Source organism: Perognathus longimembris, chromosome 21, assembly GCF_023159225.1.
Source record: "Perognathus longimembris pacificus isolate PPM17 chromosome 21, ASM2315922v1, whole genome shotgun sequence".
Taxonomy (NCBI): domain Eukaryota; kingdom Metazoa; phylum Chordata; class Mammalia; order Rodentia; family Heteromyidae; genus Perognathus; species Perognathus longimembris.
In genome coordinates, this window is record NC_063181.1 from 44,771,055 (window position 1) to 44,794,156 (window position 23,102).

At 37.5% G+C, this 23,102-nt stretch overlaps 1 protein-coding gene across 2 annotated transcripts in view; it reads left to right on the top strand.

Annotated features, from left to right (window-relative positions):
• The window catches only part of Micu3 (mitochondrial calcium uptake family member 3), a 71,567-nt gene extending 62,661 nt beyond the window's left edge, over positions 1-8,906 (top strand). For both annotated transcript variants that reach the window (XM_048330294.1, XM_048330296.1), the window contains 4 exons: positions 362-470; positions 3,729-3,886; positions 5,164-5,232; positions 6,677-8,906. In XM_048330294.1, the coding sequence (XP_048186251.1) occupies positions 362-470; positions 3,729-3,886; positions 5,164-5,232 (336 nt within the window). In that variant the 3' untranslated portion in view covers positions 6,677-8,906. The remainder of the gene's footprint in view (positions 1-361; positions 471-3,728; positions 3,887-5,163; positions 5,233-6,676) is intronic.
• Positions 8,907-23,102: the final 14,196 nt, after the last annotated feature.

The following is a 23,102-nucleotide window of genomic DNA, read 5'->3' on the forward strand; positions in this document are numbered from 1 at the left end:
AAAAGGGACTGGAAAGAAAGCACATAGGAAAGGCAAACTTGTTTATGGATTTTAATTCTTAGTCATTATACTTGCAGTGTTAAAAATATTGGGCCTTAACATTTTTACTGTAGCCTTTTATTGGCACTTGTGCTGTCTTGACAGTATTTAAGGGAAAATTCCACTTATTGATAGCAACACTAAACAGTGGGAATAAGTCTGTGTGAATCACATATTCCTTTTGGAGAAACTATTTCTAAAATGTGTCCTAACATAGTGTCAAGATACGCTGCAAATGTTCAATCACTTTTCTTCTACTTAGTTTATAATGCTTATTTTAATAAATTTGGATATACTAATTATGTTTTCTTTCCAAAAATAGGGCATCACATTTGATGAATTCAGGTCATTTTTCCAGTTTTTGAACAACTTAGAAGACTTTGCAATAGCCCTCAATATGTATAACTTTGCAAGCCGCTCTATAGGACAAGGTAAGTAATCGTTCTTCAAAAGTTAAAGCAGAGCTAGGCATGTTGTGACACACCTATGATCCCAGCTGCTTGGGAGTCAGAGATTGGGAGGACTGTGGTTCAAGGCCAGTCAAGGCAAAAAAATTTCAAGACTACATCTCAGCCAACAAACAAGGGTTGGTTGGTGGTATTCATCTGTAACTCCAGTTTTTTAGGAGTCTTAGATAAGATCACAGGCTTAGACTAGCCTTGGGCAAAACATGAGACCCTATTCACAAAATAACTAAAAGAAAAAAAGGGCTGGGATGTGGCTCAAGTGGTATTACACTTGTCTACTCAAAAATAAAACAAGGTTAAGAGCAAAATCCTACATAATTTTCTAGAGGACTCTCCCAATAAGTCAATTAAATATGCTTTCAGTGTGAAAGTTGTTCTGATACGTTAAGGAATACTAAGCAAAATTTGATACTCTAAATATTTCACTGGATATATATTGCTCTTTTTCATAGTAGAGAAAAGTGAGTGGTATTGGTTTACAAAGTTTCAAAAGTTCACTGAAGAAGAAACTTTATGGACTCAATAACAATGAGGGACGTGTGGTCAGCTAGCCATGCCTCAGAAATTCTTACAAGATGCTATTTTACCGAGTCTCCTCGGCTAGCTCAAAAACTAGGTTTGTCAGCAGAGCCATCCCTTCACCATGAACACAGGAAAACTGACATAAACGACTGATGGTGGTAGGGTTGATTCTGGCTCATAGCTTCCGAGGTTTCAGTTCACCATGGTCTGAAAGCATGGTGGAGAAGGAAGGCATGGTGGAGCAGAACAGATCACATCATGGAGGCCTGGTAGAAAAGAGAAGCAGCCCTCCTCCTGTTTCTTCATCTCTCCATATTCCATCAGGATCCCTGCTGTTCAGGGAAGGTCTCCCCTCCGCCCCAGTACTCTTGGGAAACTCTCCAACAGATACACCTGAAGATGGGCTTTCTTAATCTCCTATGAGCTTTTTTTTTTTTTTTTTGCCAGTCCTGGGGCTTGAACTCAGGGCCTGAGCACTGTCCCTGGCTTCTTTTTGCTCAAGGCTAGCACTCTGCCAACTTGAGCCACAGCGCCACTTCTGGCCTTTTCTATATATGTGGTGCTGAGGAATCGAACCTAGAGCTTCATGTATACAAGACAAGCACTCTTGCCACTAGGCCATATTCCCAGCCCTTCCTATGAGCTTCTTAATCCAGTCAAACTGACAACCAAAGTTAGCCATCACACTGATTTTTGAGAATGATGTGTAAGACCAAATTAGTTTAACTTACATAGAAATACAACTTACATAAAAATACATACAATTCTACCACCTCAGAACCAGCTCACTCTTTCCTTATTAACAAGCTAGGATTATTCTAGGATTCTGTAGTTAACAGTCATCTTCTCTATCCTCATGGCCTTATCCTTTGTAAAAGAAAAAAAAAATTCTGGCTGTATGGGGACTTTCTGTTTGGTTGGGTTTTGTTTTTTTTTAAAAAAACATTAATTTATTCTGACATAATTTAGTACTCTGGTTCAAATCTTAGAAAACATTCTTGGGTTTTTATTATCATATTTCAGGAAGGAAGAAACAGCCATAGCCATTAATCAAGATAGATTGCACTCACAAACAGCTTTGTTAAATGGCAACTTCTTTGAACGGTTACTTAAAAAAAATAATCCTTTTAAAAAGGTAGTACTAAGAAAAATCACAGGAAGACCAACAATATGTGGCAGTAAGGATCTAGATTCAAATCCCAGCAAAAAGTACACACAAAAAACAGTCATAGATACTAAATCTATTTTATAGCTGCATTTATTTACTGAATAAGAGAAACCTGAAATGATTCACATGATGTCTTTTCTCTAGACTAGGTGTTCACACACATCTTCCCAGCCCATTTTAGTGTTTTCAAACCAAAACTTTTGGAAGCCATACCTTCATTAATAAGATCCTTACAAGTATTATAAATCTTTACAAATAATATAAGCCAGGCACTGTTGTCTCACACCTGTAATCCTAGCTGCTCGGGATCCTGAGATCTGAGGATTGTGGTTTGAAGCCAGCCTAGGCAGAAAAGTCGCCTATCTTCAATTAACCACTCAAATACTGGAAGTGGTGCTAAGGCTCACGTGGTAGAGCGCTAGCCTTGAGCACAAAGAGGCTTAGGGACAGCGCCCAGAACCTGAATTCAAGCCCCACAACTGAGGGGGAAAAAAGCAACAACACAACAACAAAAAACACAAATAATCAATATAGATTTACCTAGTTTAGAATAGACCATTGCACTTTTTGGAACCAGGAAATGGAAGAAAAAAGTGCCACTTTTGGAAGTGTTCCCACTACTAGTGTCTTATTTGAGTTTTTCTGTGAAGGACTATAATAGTAGTCACCTCTACTCTAACCTATCACACTGTTTTCTTTCCTAACATTTCACAGACAACTCTCAGCTGAAGCTGTCTACAAGTTAACCTTTTCTTTGACACATCTACTATGGAGGCTTAAGTTTCCCAGTTGCCTATCAAAGGAGTTACACGGTCCTCATCTAAGAGTCTGTCATGCTTCTTTAGGTCCTTTATGTCCTCTGTGCTCTGACCCAAGCCAGACTAAGCATTGTTCTTTCATTGCCGCACATGGAAGATCTCTCATCTCTACATTGTCCTTGTACTTGGTTGATTATTTTTCTGAGGCTACATGTAGTGGTTATTTGGACAAGTGTCTTGTCTCCCATCTGAACTATTGAAACTTACCTTAATAACCTCTAAAATCTCTGTCACTGATAGTGGATCCTTTTAAACTTTCATTGAGTGTAAATGTAGTATTAACCTAAAATACAGCTGCTTATTGCTTTCATTATTTTATTTATTTTATTTATTTATTTATTTATTTTTTGGCCAGTCCTGGGCCTTGGACTCAGGGCCTGAGCACTGTCCCTGGCTTCTTCCCGCTCAAGGCTAGCACTCTGCCACTTGAGCCACAGCGCCACTTCTGGCCGTTTTCTGTATATGTGGTGCTGGGGAATCGAACCTAGGGCCTCGTGTATCCGAGGCAGGCACTCTTGCCACTAGGCTATATCCCCAGCCCCATATTGCTTTCATTATTAAAACTATAAAAACATGATGATTAATGAAGTCATGTGTTCTGTAATTCCATAACCCATATTAGGAAACAACTTCTTTTGCAACCATTCTGGTAATTAACATATACTAAAATGATGTTAATGAGATCTACTTTCTTTTCATGCAACATTTGTCTAGATGAATTTAAACGTGCTGTCTACGTAGCCACTGGACTCAAACTGTCACCACATTTAGTAAATACTGTCTTCAAGATCTTTGATGTTGACAAAGACGATCAATTAAGTTATAAAGAATTTATTGGAATTATGAAAGACAGACTCCATAGAGGATTCCGGGTAAACCTACAAATTTCCTGTCTTTTGATATTCTTTTTAAAATCTAAGGGAAAAACAGCTCAAAAACAATTTGTGTAAATTTTAAGAATATAATCAAATGCTTTATTTAGAAAAAATTATGGGTCCCATCTACTTTAAAAACAATTGAAATGATAGAATATAGTACTTTTTAATTTATTTTCAGCTAGCTTAATTTATATTCAGCTAGCTTAATTAATGTCTTTGTCCCAGTTTGAGGTGAAAAAGTTGCCAGATATTTTTGAAAAGTCCTGTCTGCACATTGGCTTTTCAGAAATGTGAGACACATTCCCATTAGCCCACCTGAGGCTCTTAGGTTACTTATTCATTAGTGTTTGTATGGGAAACAATTTTTTTTCTTGTTAACATACTAAAAAGTACCTACTAGAAATTTAGTGATTATTTTTTAAAGCATGCTTTAAACCTTAAAAGATAGTGTGATGTATCTAATGTATTTCTAGATGTTTCATGAATAGAAAAAAGGAAATCTTACTAAAATTATCAGCTGGTAATTCAATCTAATCTACATTGCAGATATATTCCCAGGAAATATGCAAGACAAACATCTCTATAGAAAGAACATTAAGATAAACAATATGCTCAAGATTATGATGACTTTAATCCAAGCTGTCTTAGTTAGAGGCTATGTACTTGACTGCTACCTTTTAGTTGGTTGTTAATACCTCACATAGTACCACAAACACCTGGAAAGAAACATTGAAAATCATGTATTTTTTCTTAATTTTATCATAACATGATCAAATTGAGTATAAACTATACTCTGAAACGTTGATACTGTATTTCCCACTTAGATATTACTTTTTTAATTTATGTGCTTATTGTATATCTTTGATCATATAGCTATTATATTTTTACACATTTTTTTCTTTTTTAGCTGGCAGATATTAACTGTATATGTACATATATATAAGTATATAAATAGAGTATAATTTGATATTTTGGTAGATACATTGTGGATAATTATATGAAGCTAACATCCATCTCTCACGTTTACAGTGAGAACTTTTTAAATCTACTTTATGAACATTTTTTTATATATATGTGACTATTAACCATGGCCACTTTAATGTGGAATTGATTTTCCTTGATGGTACTTTGTGGCTTTTGGTCAGCTTCTTCCAGTCTGATAACTAATTTTCTACTCTTTAAGTTTGACTGCTTTAGACTCCATGTATATGTGACTATGTTGTTTTGTTTTCTTTCTTTACATTTGAACATTCTTATTTTCTGTTCTGTAGGGTTATAAAACAGTCCAAAAGTATACTACTTTCAAATCATGCCTGAAAAAAGAACTTCACAGCAGATAAGTATGTTAACTTCTATCTGCCTCACTTGTCCAATAACAGTGTCCAATGAAACATAACTTATTTTTCTGTGATAACATTTCAAAAGTTGCTAAGAAAGGGCTAAGGGTGTAATTTAGTGGTAGAGCTCTGAACAACATTCAATTCTAATCTGTGATTTAATTTTAGATTATTAGAATGTCTTGATTGAAAAACTTTTATGTTAAACTTTTTGAGTTTGGTCTTGAACAGATGCAATATAATGGATCCCATAATATAATCAACTGTACTTTTATAACCTAGCATCATTAGCACCTAAGGCGTTTTTGCTACTAATTGGGGGATCATCATTCTGAATTTCTTCCAGGTTTTTGAAGGATTAAATTGCTTGACAATATGTCTTCTTCTGGTACTTCATTTACTTCCCATTTGACAACAAGATCAAGGGTTGGCAACTATAACTTCCTCAAGATTACAGACCATTGTTTCTGGTGGCAGAACTGTCTTATTTAATGTTTACTACATTGTCACCAGAAATTGTGATAATTGAAGAAGATTCAGGGAATCTGTTCCAATTATACACACCCAAAGAAATATCTCAAACTTGAAATATCTCAAACTTGCTAATCATTTTTTTAAGTCAACTGTAGCTATCTGATTTTGGTCAGTTGTATATTCCAATTAGCTAAGTTTCCACATATAAGTTTCATTGTTTAAAATGAGTCAAGAGCAATGAGCAATTACATTTCACATAGGTAGTTTTTGCTATTTCCTCAGGCTTGAAGCATCTTACATCTTTTTACATATCAGTGCATATTTTTCTATTCAAACAAAAAAGTTGCTCAGTCAAGTTTAGGAACTATAGTAAAATTGGCTAAGTAAATTCCTTCTCTACAGGATTTATCAAATTTTAATATTTGAGTAGTTGCTTTGCGTTTCTAAATGAAACTATAATGAGGAGTCTTTTGCAGAAGAGTTTGGAGATTAGTGATTTATGGAAGCCACTTCAGGAAATGTCTAGTCTCCATGTTTAGAGATAAAAAAGCTTGTTTATCTAAGATACTTACTGTGATTGAACTAAGAAGATATCTCTATTTTAAAGAATTTTATACTTCTCTGTGAAATCTTAAAGGGTAATATAGTTAGAAAGTAGCACCAGCCTTCTTGGTAGTATGGTCCCAATGAAACTATAATAGCACACTGTTGATTCTGTGTTTCAGTGCCTAGAATCACACCTAAAGATTACAACCTTTTTCTAGGGCATTCTAAGACTGAACATGAGGGAAGTTTCTAAAGAGAATGCTGAACTTTTAAAGGAACTACTTTGTTACTATTTGCTTATATATAGGCAGGATGCTTTTATTGTATGCCTTACTGTTTCACATTATTTTCATAAGAATTTTGATTGTCATTATGTCTGAATTATATACTAAGTATTGGTTTTATAATGTTGTGTGTTTTTTATTAGACACTCCTTAAAGTTCAAAGGATTACAATCTATATGACAAATGCAAGAAGCAAAAATTTCTGAGAGTGGAAGCAGGTCTGATATCACAACATGTAGAAAATGAAGGAAAGAGTGAAATGTTTTGAAATTTATGTATTTTTGTTGAACTGGATTCTTAACAAAGATACGACAAATGGTAAATATAATCGAGTTGAGCCTTTACCCTGTTTCCTGAACTTTCTGCACTTTTTCATTCCCTCAAGAAGTATACAGATATTTCCAGTGACTTGTATGAGAATGTATTTTAATTTTTTTATTTATTTGAGATTTCTTTTATTTCAAGTATAAATTATGACTCATAGACTATAGACCACCTAACACAAGCAACATATTTTTTTTTGCTTTGGACTGTGAATTTATTTTTAGAAAATAAATATTTCTTCAGATTTGTATTCGGACCCTTGGGATTTTTAATAATTTCCTATTATTTACCAGTTCTTTCATTTGTTGAAGTAATTGGGGGAAAAATAGAATTAAGTGTCTAAATAATATGATGGTTTACATTGTACTTTTAACTTTTAAGAGTATTGAAGTAACATTGTTTGACTTGTCTAAATTCTTTTTGTTTTGTTTTATTTTTGGTTTTGTCTTGTTTTTGTGCATTCACCAAAGTCAACAGGATTTCTGGTACTTTTTAATGTAGAAAGAGATGTAAAATGTAGGTAAAATAAAATCTTAGCTTGACAGAAGCAGGGATAGTTATAACAAGATGCATTGTTATTATTTTAAACACAATATTGTTCCTGAATGTAGTGGTATATATTAATAACACTAAATAATATCTTGAAGCTCTGTCACATATTGCATATTGTTAATATATATTTGTAGCATCTAAATGTGTTATAAAGATTAAAATGATTCAGATGACTGATGTATATTTCGGTAGAACATAATGTTTTGTTTCTTGCACAAGGACCACATACAAAAGTATGTGTAATAATGGGTAACTTAAATACAACACATTATTTCAAAATAATATATCTTGCAAGTGAAAATAAAAACTTTGTATTGAAAAAACTCAGTCACATTGAGAAAAAGTGTACAAGTACTTTATAAATTAATATAAATCAGTTTAATTAAAATATTTAAAAACAATACAATGATTTAAGTTAATATATTTATTGCATGTAGACTGTAAGTTTATATATCTTCCTTTTTAAGACATATTTATTTTAAGTTATACACACTCCACTCTGATCTTGCTTTTGAAAGAAAATAGGAAGCACTTTGTTTTTATAAGTTATTAAATGTGAAATTGGTCTTCAGCAGTTTATTTATAAAAATAATGTTATTTCCAATATGTTATTATCAGTGACTTATGTTTGTTATACTTACATTTTTCTGATATTATTTATTATATCAATGCAGAAGCATAGATTCATAAATTTAAGAATCCCACATAGCATAATTTAACTTCACCTGTTTTGAATGTTGAGTCAATTGAGTGTCTAAATGCAGATGCCTGTTTACTCATTTATATCTCAGGTCTTCGTTGTTTATACTGAATGTTGTCAATGTTCGGTTTGGAAAGTAATATTAAAAAAATACATTTCAGTCTTTGAAAATTACATTCTCACATACATGTAAATCATATGATTAAAAATTGAATTAGACATTCTAAAAATCCTTTATAATTCTGTCATTCTCTCAATCCATTCTCTGCCATTGTTATATAATCATTGTTCTTCATTGTTTATTGGAATGAATAGGTGAATGTGTTTATGGGACTGAAAGATAATATAAAAATGAAAATGAATCCCATATTTTGACTAATTACAATGAAAAGAGAATAGCAAATTACAGTGATCCCCTCCATAATAACACTCATCAACTCTTTCATCTATAAAATCAGTGGTTAAAAATATCTTAATGAAAAAAAAATATATATCTTAATGAATTGTTGTTTACATCAATTTAAATGTTTAAATGCTTTGCAAATGATGTATTAAGTACCTGTATGCTGTTGTTTTCAGTTTGACTTCTACAAACTATACTTGGCAAAAGTTAAGCTGTAAATACAATTTTAGTTATACTTTTACAAGGATCCTCTGTGATAAGTAGTACATGGTACTTCTTAGAATCATTGCATAATAAATTCACTTAAATCACAATTAATTGTTCTTATAAGTTATAACTATAAAGCTACATGTCTTACATTATCTCAAAATAAATATACTTGCCCTTGAATCAACAAACATTGTGCTTTGTTTCTGTTCTCCTTTTTTCTTTACTTTTTCCTGTACGGTGTGTGGAACCCGGGCCTGCAGACTGCTGGGCCAGTGGTCTTACCAAGGAGCTCACCTTCAATCCTTTTGTTTATCTGGGAGTTTTTTTATGTTTTATTTTCAGTTAGGGTCTCATTAGTTTTTACCTGGATGGCCTTCAACCTACAGATCTACTGTCTCTACCAGTAGCTGGGATTATAGGCCTGATACCACTGCTTTCATCGGTAGTTTGCTGTTCCATATAACTATGGACTAATGGCTTTCTGAAAATATCACCTTTAAATTTTGGGAATATTCAGTATCCGTGGATTACCATTAATCTTAGGTACTCTTCTATGGCCGTTGCACACCAGAGAAATTGACCTGAGAAACACATTTGCAGGTAAGAGATTAGAGTCTTACAGCTTCTTGATGTACCTCAGAGGAATCCCTATAATATAGATCTGTGGTTAACACTACAAAGCTTTTCAGAAAGTTTACCTGTGACTTAATGGATTGTCAATTTTGCTTCACAACCCTTACTGTTTAAATGGCTTATAATATAATTTTTGGTAGCACCGAAGTTTAAATCTCAGGAGCTAAAACTTGCTCAGCCTGCTTGCTTGCTTCATTGATGCTCTACCTGGACCGCATCTCCAGCTTTGCTTTCTGCTGGTTATTTTGTAGAAGAGTCTCACAGACGTTCCCGTCCCACCTGGCTTCAAACTTCGCTTCTCCAGATTTCAGCCTCCTAACAAGCCTGAAGCCACCAGCACCTGACTAGCATTTCAGCTTTCTTGGTACCTCATGAAATAGTGGCTTCTCCTGCACGGTCACCCCCTATACTATGTGAATATAATATTTATAATTAATCTTCTATATCACAGTATTTTTATAGTACACCTTAAAGATAGGAGTAGACATATTGTATTTATGTGCACATAAATGTACAGTGCTTAAATAAAAGGAAAAACATTGCTATAACATTTGTTCTGGGAAGGATAAACTTTGCCCAGCATTGTGAGAGAGAAGAGAAACAAGTAGGTGGCAGTAAGAAATAGGATAGAAAAAAACAAGATCATGAAGAAGGGATTCAGATGAGGATACAGTTGTTTTTTTCAATTGGGGCTGAGTAGACAGATTCTGGAAATAAATGCAAACATAAATCAAAATGATATGTCTTTTCATGTTCCATAATGCAAACATAGTTTTATAGTACATAGTGTTGGTAGAACATGGGGGAAATTTAGTCCTCTCAACATTGGTAAAGCTAGAAGTTTGAATGTAATGTAACTGAAGAAATATCTCAAAATTTTAACCTAGAATTTTAATTATGGGATTATAATAGTCCAATACATACATTTATAATTCTTCATGTTGATAAGAATATGTGTTTCATGAATATGCTCAAGTGAAGAGGTGGAGTTTTATTTATGGTGTTGATATGATATAATCTGCGATCTATTTTTATGAGAGCAGAATATGATCTAAACAATGTGGGCCCTGCCCCTACTCACCTTCACTGCATACCTTCATTGCATAGAACAATACTTTAATTTTATTCAAGTTCTATGTGTCTATATTTTTTATAATCAGCAAACTTTAACAGCTTACTCTAAAATCACCATTTCTTTCTTTTTCCATCCTGCCCTCGTTTGCTCCATATAAACAAACAATGGCTTTGCTTGCCTGCTGAATATTTCAAAGTGTGGCTCCTATTTTGTTTAGAAAAGAGATCTTGATTCTCCTTTTGCTACTGTGCTCTTCTCTCTAAGCGTAGTATATCTCTTGTTCAGCCTCTAAAGTATGGGAGAGGAAAGACAGGAGCTGCAGGGAGGTACCTAAAATGTGTGAGCTCGTAAACAGAATTCCAGGACAAGCTGCGTGCAGTGCAACTTTCAGGCCTTCCAGACCCCTTCTTAAGCTTTTGGGAAGTCTTCAGTGGGAATTTTCTTCATTCAGGAAATCACTCTGTTACCAGTATTTTTAAGTTCTGTTTGTTTTGTTAAATTGCCTGTTTGTAAGACATAAAAAGTTTGTCCTTGTACTCTCTAATTTTCTTGCTCTTGAAAAAAATTTTTGCCTTTAAAAAAAAGTCCTTTTTTCTATCATGTACTGTTTCAATGTGTAGGAAAGTAAGCATTTTTCAGAACAACATACAGAATTTAGAATGTCCAGGGAAGTACCCAAAGGAATTCAAGTATGGTTACCTTGAAGGAAAGGATCCTAGTTACATTTAGTGAACTGTTTGAATGTTTTTAGCCTGAGTTTACTTTTTTCAGGAAAAACACATTTTTAAAACTTGGATTTCTATTTAATAAAAGTGGGAATAAACATTAAGGCCATATGGGATGGGTTTGTCACCCAATCTAGAGTTACGTTACTTCTTCAATTAGAAAGAGAGAATTCTGGGCTGGGGATATAGCCTAGTGGCAAGAGTGCCTGCCTCGGATACACGAGGCCCTAGGTTCGATTCCCCAGCACCACATATGCAGAAAACGGCCAGAAGCGGCGCTGTGGCTCAAGTGGCAGAGTGCTAGCCTTGAGCGGGAAGAAGCCAGGGACAGTGCTCAGGCCCTGAGTCCAAGGGCCAGGACTGGCCAAAAAAAAAAAAAAAAAGAGAAAATTCTAAGAAAAATGCAAGATAAAATGGCAAGTGTAATTTACAAAACTACCAGAGATTAAACTTAGTAGTTCTGGGAAAGGAATGAAGTAAACATGGGTGGAAATCAGTTACTGAACTGAAGGAGCTGAAGATAGCAGCCATATTCTATGCAGAACATATGCTCGTCATATTTACCACAAGATAGCTGAACTTGGTTATTAACCTAATTTAGTACAGCAGTAGCTCGAAGCAAGCAAGTAGATGAATCAGCTAGCTTAAAGGTAAGCAGATTAGTCTACTACTAGGTTTTAAGCTGAGGTAAAATGAGAATTTAGGACAGATTGAAAGACAATAAATTTCCATTCTCTGCCATATATTGCCTTAGCAATCTGTAGGTATTATAAGAGTTAAAAGTTCAAGCTGAAAAATCTACAGAAAAGCACCTTGAAAATCTATACTTTTTTATGTCATTGCTCTTTGGTGCTAAGAGGTTCTCAAGAAAGTGAGTATCTCATGTACCATTTGTGCTGTAATATTTAATTACAGTGAGTGTACAGAAGATTAGCTGTTTCAAAGATTCTTTTGAAATCAGATTGCACATCAAAACTGCATTGTACCTGCTAAGTAAGCAAATTGAAGAAAGAGGAGAAGGTGATGTCGAGATGTATTGCAAAATGAACAAATAAAGGAATAGGATTTGCTAAATGTTCAGCCTATTAAAGCATAGCCAAATGTCAGCACTCATTTTGTCAACTTAAGTATGTTTTTTTTTCCCAAAATTAACAAATATTGTCTATGGAAAGTATTCTTTTTTTTTTTTTTTTTTTGCCAGTCCTGGGCCTTGGACTCCGGGCCTGAGCACTGTCCCTGGCTTCTTTTTGCTCAAGGCTAGCACTCTACCACTTGAGCCCCAGCGCCACTTCTGGCCTTTTCTATATATGTGGTGCTGAGGAATCGAACCCAGGGCTTCATGTATACGAGGCAAGCACTCTTGCCACTAACTAGGCCATATTCCCACCCCTGGAAAGTATTCTTTAATTAGTGTTAGACTAAGAAATAAATGAAGCAATAAGAAAATACTAGAGTAAATTATATTAACAATTTCTCATATTGATTGATATATTACCCGCTAAATAAGTATGTTATTTAGATAATGATATTTTATTTAGGTAGCTATTTAGATAAAGATACTTGTTGCCCTTTATTTTTTTTACTTGATTGTAAAATATTTGTATTTTTGCTCCCAGATATTTGAAAGTTTTAGCTAATTTTCATTTCTGTTCCATAATAACTAGGTCCCCAAATATAACAGACATCAAAGCATTTTTAGTCTCCAGAGAATTCCTCCTTCAAAAAATAAAATGGATGAGTAATTTTTTTTAAAAATCAAAAACAACAAAACAAAACAGCTTCAAGTGGCCAAGTGTGGGACCTAGGGAAATTGGAACTTGAGGCCTGATTGGGTTTTCAGAAACAGCCAGCTCCAGAGGAGTGTCCCCGGGCAAAGCAATACAGTTTACAAGTAGTTGGAGTTACAGTGGTAGTTAGCCTGCAGGCTTTGGTTTTAAACATAGGAGTTTGGGAGACGTTGAGCTTTAAGAACAGTAACGAGAGACATCCTCTCAGTTACTAAAATCTTTTTTTTTTTTTTTAAATACCAGTCCTGGGGACTGAACCCAGAGCCTCAGTTCTTTCCTTCTTTTTTTTTTTTTTTTGGCTAAAGACTAGCACTCCACCAGTTGAGTCATGCTGCATTTCCATTTTGGGGTTTTTGGTTTGGTTTGGTTTGGTGCTTAGATCAGAGTCTCATGGACTTAGCTGTCTGGGCTGAGTTGATCCCTGATCATGATCCTGAGATGTCAGCCTCCTGAGTAGCTAGGATTATACTTGTGGGCCTCCAATGCCTGGCTCTTAAAGTCTTTAAAGATGTCTTGGAGGGTTCTGAGATGTGTGTATACATGGACAGTGGAAGCAAAAAAAAAATCACCTATGACTCTCATTGATGACAGTCAAGCATAACCTCCAACCCCCCCCCCCGCTTTTTTGCAGTACTAGGGATCAAACCCAGGACTTCATACATCCTAGACAACCCCTCTACCACTGAGCTATGTCCCTTGCCTCAAGCATAATGTTTTAATGATTAGCAAACCAGGGAAGGCCAGCCATTAGGAATCAGAATCAATCCCCGCAATGTTTTAGATCCTAAGAATGTAGATGTTGGAACTAGATATAAAACACAGAACATGTTAAACCATGAAATTGCACAAATGGACACATAACTACAGAGACTAAACGTGTTTATAGAATTTCTAAAAGTAATTGAATTGCTGAAATTAAGATCTCACTGGGGAGTTTTGGCTTTAGACATGTCCGAGTAATCGGTATTACACCATATAGCCTACCACAAACAGCCAGAGCATTCAGGATTTTGATATCTGTTTGCTTAAAAGAAAGGAAAACCATAGGGTTCTAACAGTCTGGCTTTCTGCCTTGGAGCATATTCTAAACTGTGTTACAAGGAAATGGAGAGAGCAAACAGCAAGTTTTGTGGGATGGCAGAACTGAAATGAGAGTTTAGGATAACTTGGGTGGCTACGATACATGGGAAAGGTTCCAGAGCAAGGAGCTGCGCAGGAAAGCACCCAGGGTCTATGACTAAGTCTTCCCATTCAAAACTGCTTAACAGCAGAGCGAGACTCCATGAGGCGCGACAGCAAACAGCTCCGGAGACTGCACTGCCAGGGAGACACTGGAGGCACTAAACACTTTTACTATGCATCAGATCTTATTTGGCTGAATTTTTAATGACTATCTGCTGCTAGAGAAGATATGCTTCCTATGTAAAGACATAAAAAGAGAAAAGACACTAGAGATGAGGAATGGGGTCATACCCATCAGACCAAGCAGATAACAAGGCAAGGAATATTCTCACCAACACCAGTGGGACCCAGTTAGAAGAGAGCACCACACAATGATATAAGCAGAAGTGTAACATAAACAATTATTGGTATAATAGTGGACTGACTAGTGAGTATTGAGGAAAAGTCTAACAAATAACAATTACCAGGAGGACTCGGAGCTTTGAGTGGAGCTCTCCCATACTTTGCATCTGAGATTTGCATTTCTTTGGAGAAGCTGCAACTTTTTTGGATAGTTGGGTAATCACTGAGTGGGACTTGCTGGAGGTCCGTGGGTTCGCAGGAAGACCACCACATGGCGGTAGTGTGTCACCCATCCAAATCCTCAGTCCCAGAGCTCACTCCAAGCCACCACCCGCGCTGTTGGCCAGGCACTGGGAGAGAACGGGTGAGGCTGCAGCCCCGGGCAGGAGCCCAGCTCGTTTGCAGGGAGGCTCTGGGATTCTAGCTGAGACCAAGTGCAGGATCTTCAGTGTGCTGCAAGCCCAAACAAGCATTTTCAGCACCTCAGATTTGCCATCCTGTCTGACTTGAGCATTGGAAAAAGCTGCAACCTGCAAGAGCCTAGGACTGAAGAAACCAAGCCAGGAACCAATAGTAGGAGGAAAGTGCCCTCTCCAAATGCCTGGAGGAAGTAAGTCAGTAAACATTAGTAAAGGTGCTACTTTCATAAGCAGCTTCTACAACCCTCAGCTCTCATAGGTTGCTTGCTTCTCAAAATGATGGGATACACAGTCCAAGAGTCATTGTGCACCTCAGTATGGTCTAAATGCCTTCAAATTCCAGTGCATTTCCAGTAAGGTCAAAACTGTTTTGGATGAAAAAGAACATTAAGTATGTTTCAGTGCTTATGGTAGAATGTGAACACGGGCAAACAAGGGTACCAGGCCAGCAAGACGAGGCACAGAGAAGAAGCAAGTGGAGAGAGAGGGCTAGAGGAAAGAAGAAAAGCTCAGCCTAATAAATGAAGGGAAGAATCATGGTCCCTTTCATTTTCATAAATATACACATGACCATCTTCAGTACTAGAGGAATGAGGAACAACGTTTAAAAATCACTGAAGTGACCCTCACTGTATTGTTATACCATGTATTACCAGATAGTAATATTCATTCAAGACCATTAAGTCATTAATTTGCACTTTCAAAAGCAAATTGTCTGAAGGTTTTTTTTGTACTCCATTTCCTGGTACCAATTTCTCATTAAGATGATTCATGAAATATTGCAATTAGGTTCCTGTGGTAATTTCAAATGCCAATTAGCATTCTACCCTTCAACTAAGTGAATGAGTCAGTATATCATTCAGACAGGTGTAGACTGGCGTAATTGTAAAGTTAAATGATCCTCAGAGAGAGCCGAAAAAGTGGGCACGGTCCCAAAGCGGCCTCTGAAAAGGAAGGACACATGGAAGATGAGCGTGAGCAGGTGAGCTGTAATTAGCCTCTCCCTCCAGCACAACAGGATGCTTGCATGTGGGCTCTGGGGCTCAGCTCCTGCTGCTATCAATGACTGGTGTGGAAGATGAGGACAGTCCTGGCCTTCACGGCCTCAGCACTTCCTGTGTAGGAGAAGATCTGACAGCTGCTGGGTAGGCTGAGAGCTACATGGGAAACTGCCTAGCAAGCTTAGGCCATGGTAAACGCCTAGTGCATGATAGCTATAATAAGATGATATAAATATTAATGTAATATAATAACCAACATAGTAAAATAGTACAAATATAAAATAATAAGCATTCACTTGGAACCAACTTACTGATAATATCCAGTTCTATTTCTCAGTTTATAGCTGAGGTTTATGGAAATTACACCATTTCCCTAGTGTCACATCCTGGTAAGTAGTATTCAGAGCCAGATTTGCCTAATTGCTAATGCAAGCTCTTAACTTTTGTGATAAGTTGCTTACCGCATGTAAGTTGCATACTGCAATGCAAGAATGCTTCCAAATGAACATCTAGCTAAGTACAGTGGCTCATGACTGTAATCCTAGCAACTCAAGAGACTGACATTGAGGATCCCAGTTCAAAGCCAGCCAGGGCAGACAGAGCTGAGAGACTCTTATCTCTAATCAACCAGCAAAAAGGCAGAAGAGTAGGGGAGACTCACATGGTAGAGCATTAGCCTCTAGCGAAAACACGAAGCAAGAACATGAGGCCCTGGATTCAAGCGGAAGTACTGGCAAGCAATCACAATAAACCCCCAGAAGAGGAGCTGGTGAGAGGCTATGGCTTGATGGGAAATTCCAAGCGAATGCTGGAGAGCTGGAGCCAGAAGAGCAGGAGGCACTGGGGAGAGAACCCAGAGCAGGGCAGAAAGCCAAGATGTCAACCTGTCTGGAGCATCCATCTCATCATCCCAGTGAGCTGACTCTGGAAAAGTCTCAGGACAGGACTGCAGAGGACGATTGTCAACAGTAAATTGGCCTGTCCTTCTCTTGCTAACTTCTGCTTTTCTTAATCTTTTGTTTTCCTTCCATTCTCTTCCTCCTTGTTCTCCCTGTATCTTCACCGGCTCTTTCCATGTGATGACTTGCCGTGGTGATAATTTACTGTGATTAATTTTAAAGTTGAGGTGCTCCACTATGTGCCTCACAGTTGAACCTCATTAGACAAATGCTGTACAACACGAGCCCCTTGCTCTTCACTATGTGTTGCTGGAAAGCAAACTATCCCAATATACCATAGGCCCAGAAAACAAACTTTGATTCTCTCGCACTATTTCTGAGTCACTCTGGAGTGGCTCCGCTGGGTGATTCTAGCTCAGGATTTCTTATGCAGGTGTGGTCAAGCTTTCAGCTAGGATTGCTGGTGATGAAGGAATGACCGGGACTGGAGGACTGACATCCCAAAACACTCCCTTACCCAGCTGTCTGCTGCTGGTCTGTGTCCCCTGTGACGTGGGCCTATCCAGAGGACTGCTTTAGACATGGTGCTGGCTTCTCACTGATCAGGGACGTGAGGAACAGAGCTTTGAGAAAGTCACAGCATCTTTTCTTGACTTTATTTTAGTCTGCTTGTGTGCCAGGAACATTTATTTATGTGCTGAAGCCCAATGCCTAAAGTGACAGTATTGAAGATGGAGCCTTTGGGATGTGATGAACTCGGCTGGAATGCAATGGAGGGACTCAGAGGCCAGAGAAAGCTCGTTCGCCCTTTTTTAAGACATCTAAAACCCCTACCTACTAGGAGCCAGAAGTCAGTCATCAGTAGCCACCTGCGTGCCCGGCACCCTCAGCCTTTGCTTCCCGGTCTCCAGAACATTGAGGAAAAGGTTTTGGTTGTTTATAAATGAACAGAGTTTATGATATTTTGCTATCAGAATGAACAAAGACACTGCGTTTAGTCAACAATTTGAAGAGAGAGGAAATAGCTGCCACATCTTAAAAGGAAAACTATCAAAGAACATGTGTGTATCTATTTAAAAATCATCCCCGTTACATAGTTTTTCAAACTGTTTGCTTTAGTTTTACTTCTGGGATGCTCGCCAAAGAAAACATCCAAATAGGAACAAGAGGCTACATGCGGTAAGATATTCATGTTGTACCAGTGAAAACTTAGAAAATACTTAAATAGCGATAAGAAAATGTTTTAGTTAACTATAGTAGTAGTATAGTAGGTCTACAAAGTGGAATATTGTGCAAACATTTAAAATGACTTAAAACCTATATGGTGAAATTGAAAATATGATCAACTATTTATGAGAATGCTATTTCAACTGTGAAAAAATGTATACAAAAAGATCCAGTGGGCAAACAAAATATAAAATAAGGGTTGTTTTAATTCTTGGAATCATGAGTGGCTTTTGTCTTTGTGTTTCCAGATTTTCAGTTATGGTTATGTCTTATTCTGCTCCATATAATTCTGGTATGATTTTTAAATGTTAAAGTATATAATAAGGGATAATTGTGGCTTTCTAAATAAAGATTCAGTAGATGTTTATATGTATTTTTTTCCACTAGCACAAAATAGACTACATTCAGATTAGATAGGCTAGAGGGTTCTATCTGCAATGAAAGTGCCTATAGCATACTCTGAAGTGGTAATTGAGAAGTATCTGGGACGTAAGGGGACCTTCCTATCATTTCCAGGTCAGGGCAACGGGGCAAAGGAAGGTAGTGGCTGTATGTCCTAATAATCCCTGTGTCTTTATCTTGACCACAGATCCTCTGCCAGCCTTCTAAGGAGTGAGCCAACCAGAGCCCAGAGTGCAAAAGAGTCCTGTGAAATGGACTGGAAAAGATGGGCCTCCCTAACATAAAGAAAAGTAGAGGATACATTGAGAAGAGCAAGTGGAAATATTCAGTACGGGATTATTTAAAATAGCTAGAGGATAAGCTGCTTTGCTAAGATGATTCCAAAACGGTTGCGTATAATTTGCACCTTTATGAAGAATATATACTGGCATCAAATTTTTCCTAGAGCTGAGCATGGTGGCTCACGCCCGTCATCCTAGCTAACCAGGGGGCTGACCTCTGGGGATCACAATTTGAAGCCAGCCTGGGCAGGAAAGTGTGTGAAACGCTTGTTCACAATTAACTACCAAAAGGTTGGAAGTGGAACTGTAGCTCACTGGTAGAGTACTAACCTTGAACATAAAAGAAGCTCAGAAATAGCACACAGGCCCTGAGCTCAAGCCCCAAGACTGATGTCTACACACACACACACACACACACACACACACACACACACACACACACACACAATGCTGCAATGCCTTTAAGTAATACTTCTGTTTTCTAGGCTACATTTTTTGCCATATTATATTTAATATCCTAGAAATGTTTTATTAAGATCCCCTTTGTAACCAGGTTGGCACCTGCTTGTCATCCCAGCCACTCGGAAGGTAGAGGGGGGAGGGCAGAGAGGCCAGGCCTCCACTGGGAAAAAGCACATGGCTTTTTCAGTAAAACACATTAAAGCCAACTTTGGGCGGGAGCTTGAGTAATAAAGTATTTGCCTGGCAAGTGCAGGGTCCTGAGTTTCCGTCTGAATGGGACGGGATGGGTAGACTCTTGTGAAGCAGGAAGGATTGGCCATCCCTACATCTCAATTTCATGTCTCTTTTTGGCATGTGACTTCAAAGTTGCATTCTCTTGAGAGTTATGATTACAGGCAGGTGTGGCAGCCAAGGATTCTGTGCCTCCTTGGTTGACTATGAGCCCCGGGGATTATCATGGCCATCTACCTCCAGACCCTTTCCCAAACCTACAAAAATAGTCTGTTCTTCCCTCTTTCCCATCCTTCACCCACTTGTTCCTGGGGCCTTTCCTGGCTTCTATCTCCATCGTCTTTAACATTGGTGCCAGTTGAGGAGTTCATTTGTTCTTCAACTGGACAAGAGTCTTCATATTATTTTCTTCAGTCTTTCTACTATGCTTCCAGAATCCTCTTTTCTGATTTGAATTTGTCATCTCATTCTCCTGCTTACGGTTGTTGGAAAGCTCTCTCTAATGACTGTTGGATATAATTCAAACTCCTTTGAAGAGCACACAGCCCTTTTGTGCCATGTTTGAGTCAGCAGATACCTGCTTTGTCTAGTGACTGTTCCCTTTACTAAGCTCCCTTGTTAAGATCCTGCTGAGACTTAAATTATTTCTTATCTTTCTTTTGGTTTGCTTTATACACAGGGCGCTGCCCACTGCAAACTATTTTTCATAGACTGCCTTGCCAGCTGGCTTCGAGTTAAATCTCTTTCTTTCCCCCCCTCTTTTGATCCTTCCCTCTCTCCTTTGTCCCCTCCCTCCCTGTTCCCCTTCTCGCCTACCTTCTCTCCTCTCAAGCGATCATGTCTATCAGCTGCTACATCACCTCCATGGTCCCCAGCATACGTTACCCCTTGGTTCCATGGCTTTCCCGGTCTGTCCGCACTCGGGGGTGGCAGTCGCTTTCTACAGCTTTCTCCTCTCACCCTGGCTGCTCTCCCAACTCTTCCAACATCTTTGGATTTAACTTCCATTATTAAATTCTTCCCAGGAAAATGTCTGAAACGTGCTCTGAAACGTGCTCCTCTGATTAGACCTTAACTGACATACCGCCTTCTGTTCAAGGACAGAAGGAATCTTCTATGCAAGAAAACTATCCCTTCATTTCTCCATCATGCGAACTTCGACTCATCCTTTAGGCTTAAATCAACTCCACATTTCCTCAAGACTTTCCGACAGCCCCTTCCTGCTGTATCGCTAGTGTGTGCTTTAAGTTTGTCTTTCAAAGTGTTTTCACAATGTTCTCACTGATAGTCCATAAACTCCTTGAAGCTATACACTACATTTTTTTCTGTCTTTGTTTTAAAATTTGAGCATTTCTAGTACCTGAGAACACAGAAAGCAATCAACACATAGAAAATCCTTAGTTATCTTTAAGGGACCTTAGTAGCCTCGTGATTTTTTTTTTTCAAATTTGCACATATGTTGGATACTTCAGGTGTTGCTTGCTGATGATAGTTATGACTGACATTTTTTTTCAAATTTTTATTATCAAACTTATGTACAGAGAGGTTACAGTTTCATACGTTAGGCACTGGATACATTTCTTGTACTGTTTGTTACCTTGTCCCTCATAACCCTCTCCCGCCTTCCCCTTTCCCTTTCCCCCCATGAGGTGTTCAGTTCACTTACACCAAACAGTTTTGCAAGTATTGCTTTTGTAGTTGTTTGACTTTTTTTACCCTGTGTCTCTCAATTTTGGTATTCCCTTTCAATTTCCTAGTTCCAATATACTCAGATAAGATTACAGACATAGTGTAGGTACACCCCCAGGAAGGTGATACAAGAACATCATCAATAATAGAAGCTACAGATACACATGGGACGTTGAAAGTAGATACAACTGTGATATAACAATCATTTCCATAACATGGAGTTCATTTCACTTAGCATCATCTTATGTGTTCATAAGGGTATAGCTATTGGGCTCTTGTGATGCTCTGCTATGACTTGCCTAAACCTGTACTAATTATTCCCAATAAGGGAGACCATAGAGTCCATGTTTCTTTGGGTCCGGCTCACTTCACTTAGTATAATTTTTTCCAAGTCCTTCCATTTCCTTACAAATGGGGCAATATGACTGACATTTTTTTTAAATCACAAATGAATAAGTGACCCAATCCAGGTCTGTAATTCTGGTGTTAGAGGTGGTATAATTCACTGCCTAGTTTACTGTATGTTCTATTACTACAAGTCTGAGTCAACTTGCCTTTTGTTGTTGTTAAATGTCATCATTAAATACTCATTTTCTAACTTCTTTTGGCTGTCTTGGAAGGCCAAAGATAAAAGCTTTGGTTAGATATTTTTTCCTCTACAATTATAAATTGGAATTCAAACTTGAATTTTACTAAGGTCTTTGACAACACTTGGCAATACTACCATTAAACAGTATAAAATCATTTGATTTACGTATTCATTTATCCATGCATCCATTCTTTCTTTCTTGGAAATAATTATTAAAATGAAACATTTTATGATATTTTTCTTCCTTCTTTTCTCCCTCTTTTCTTCCCTCATCTTGTCCCCCCTCCATCACTCTCTTCCACCTCTCCCTTTTTTTTCAGGAAAAAATTATTGAACCACAGTTAGTATGGATTCGTGCAGACCAGTGGGCAGGACACATCAATCCCACTTCCTCCCATACCTGCCACCAAGCATGGTGAATCTGGCCTAGAACTTGACAGAGATAGGGCAGAATTTAGCAGGTCACTCATGTGCCTCAGTGATTACCTGCTCAACCAACGGGACAGAAAGAGTCCCAGTGGCCCTTAATGGCGATACACCATTCTAATCTTCAAGGCTCAAGTTTCCTAAGAAAAAGGATATATCTGCAAGCGCTGGTGATTCAAAGCCCAAATCTAACTAAATTCAGCTTTATATATTAGTAAGTGAGCATACTACTGTGTTCTGTTAAGTTTCTTCCTGCAAGTGCTTTTGCAGATGATTTGTATACAGAACTTGGATTCTAAAATCTATAGTAGTATCTCTGTAATATTCCAGTGGACTCATTGCTCTTTAGGGAGAGAAAGCTCCAAATGCAATATCATAAACCTAAAAATGCCTTCAACTTCCTGTGACCTCTCATTTTTGTTTATTTACAACAGGAGCTATGGAAGTTTATGGGAGCCTTTGTTTTGTTTTATGTATTCACACTGAAAGTTTGCTTTATGAATATGAAATAAGCTAAACCGTCAAGGCAGTTCTGTTCCACAGTAAACCTTCTGCAATGGCAGAGGCATCAAGATGTGCATGGCCAATACAGTAACACGAACAACGTGGCTACCACTGGAATTTCTGCCACTGTACTTATTACACAGGCTTGCTTCTGTCCACACTGTAGCAGCCAAACCATGGGAGGAAGGGAGGGATCTGCCCACCCCGGCTTCATGAATTCGGCCACTTTCCTTTTAGGAGTAAAGGAAGTAATTCATATAGTTTGGAAAAGCTTTAAATTTCAAAAAACAATGTTCAATTCTCTTCAAAGAGACCAACCTTGGTGTCAACTGTAGAGAACTAGAAACAGAATCAGAGTGACTGGCAGAAAAATTTCTTTGCCTTTTAGATTTCCTAAACAGGGTTGATATTTTTATTAATTAATCATTAGTCACTGAATTATATAAAACTGTACGCTTATATCATTTTAATTAAACAATTATATGTACTTGATCATTAAGTTGTAA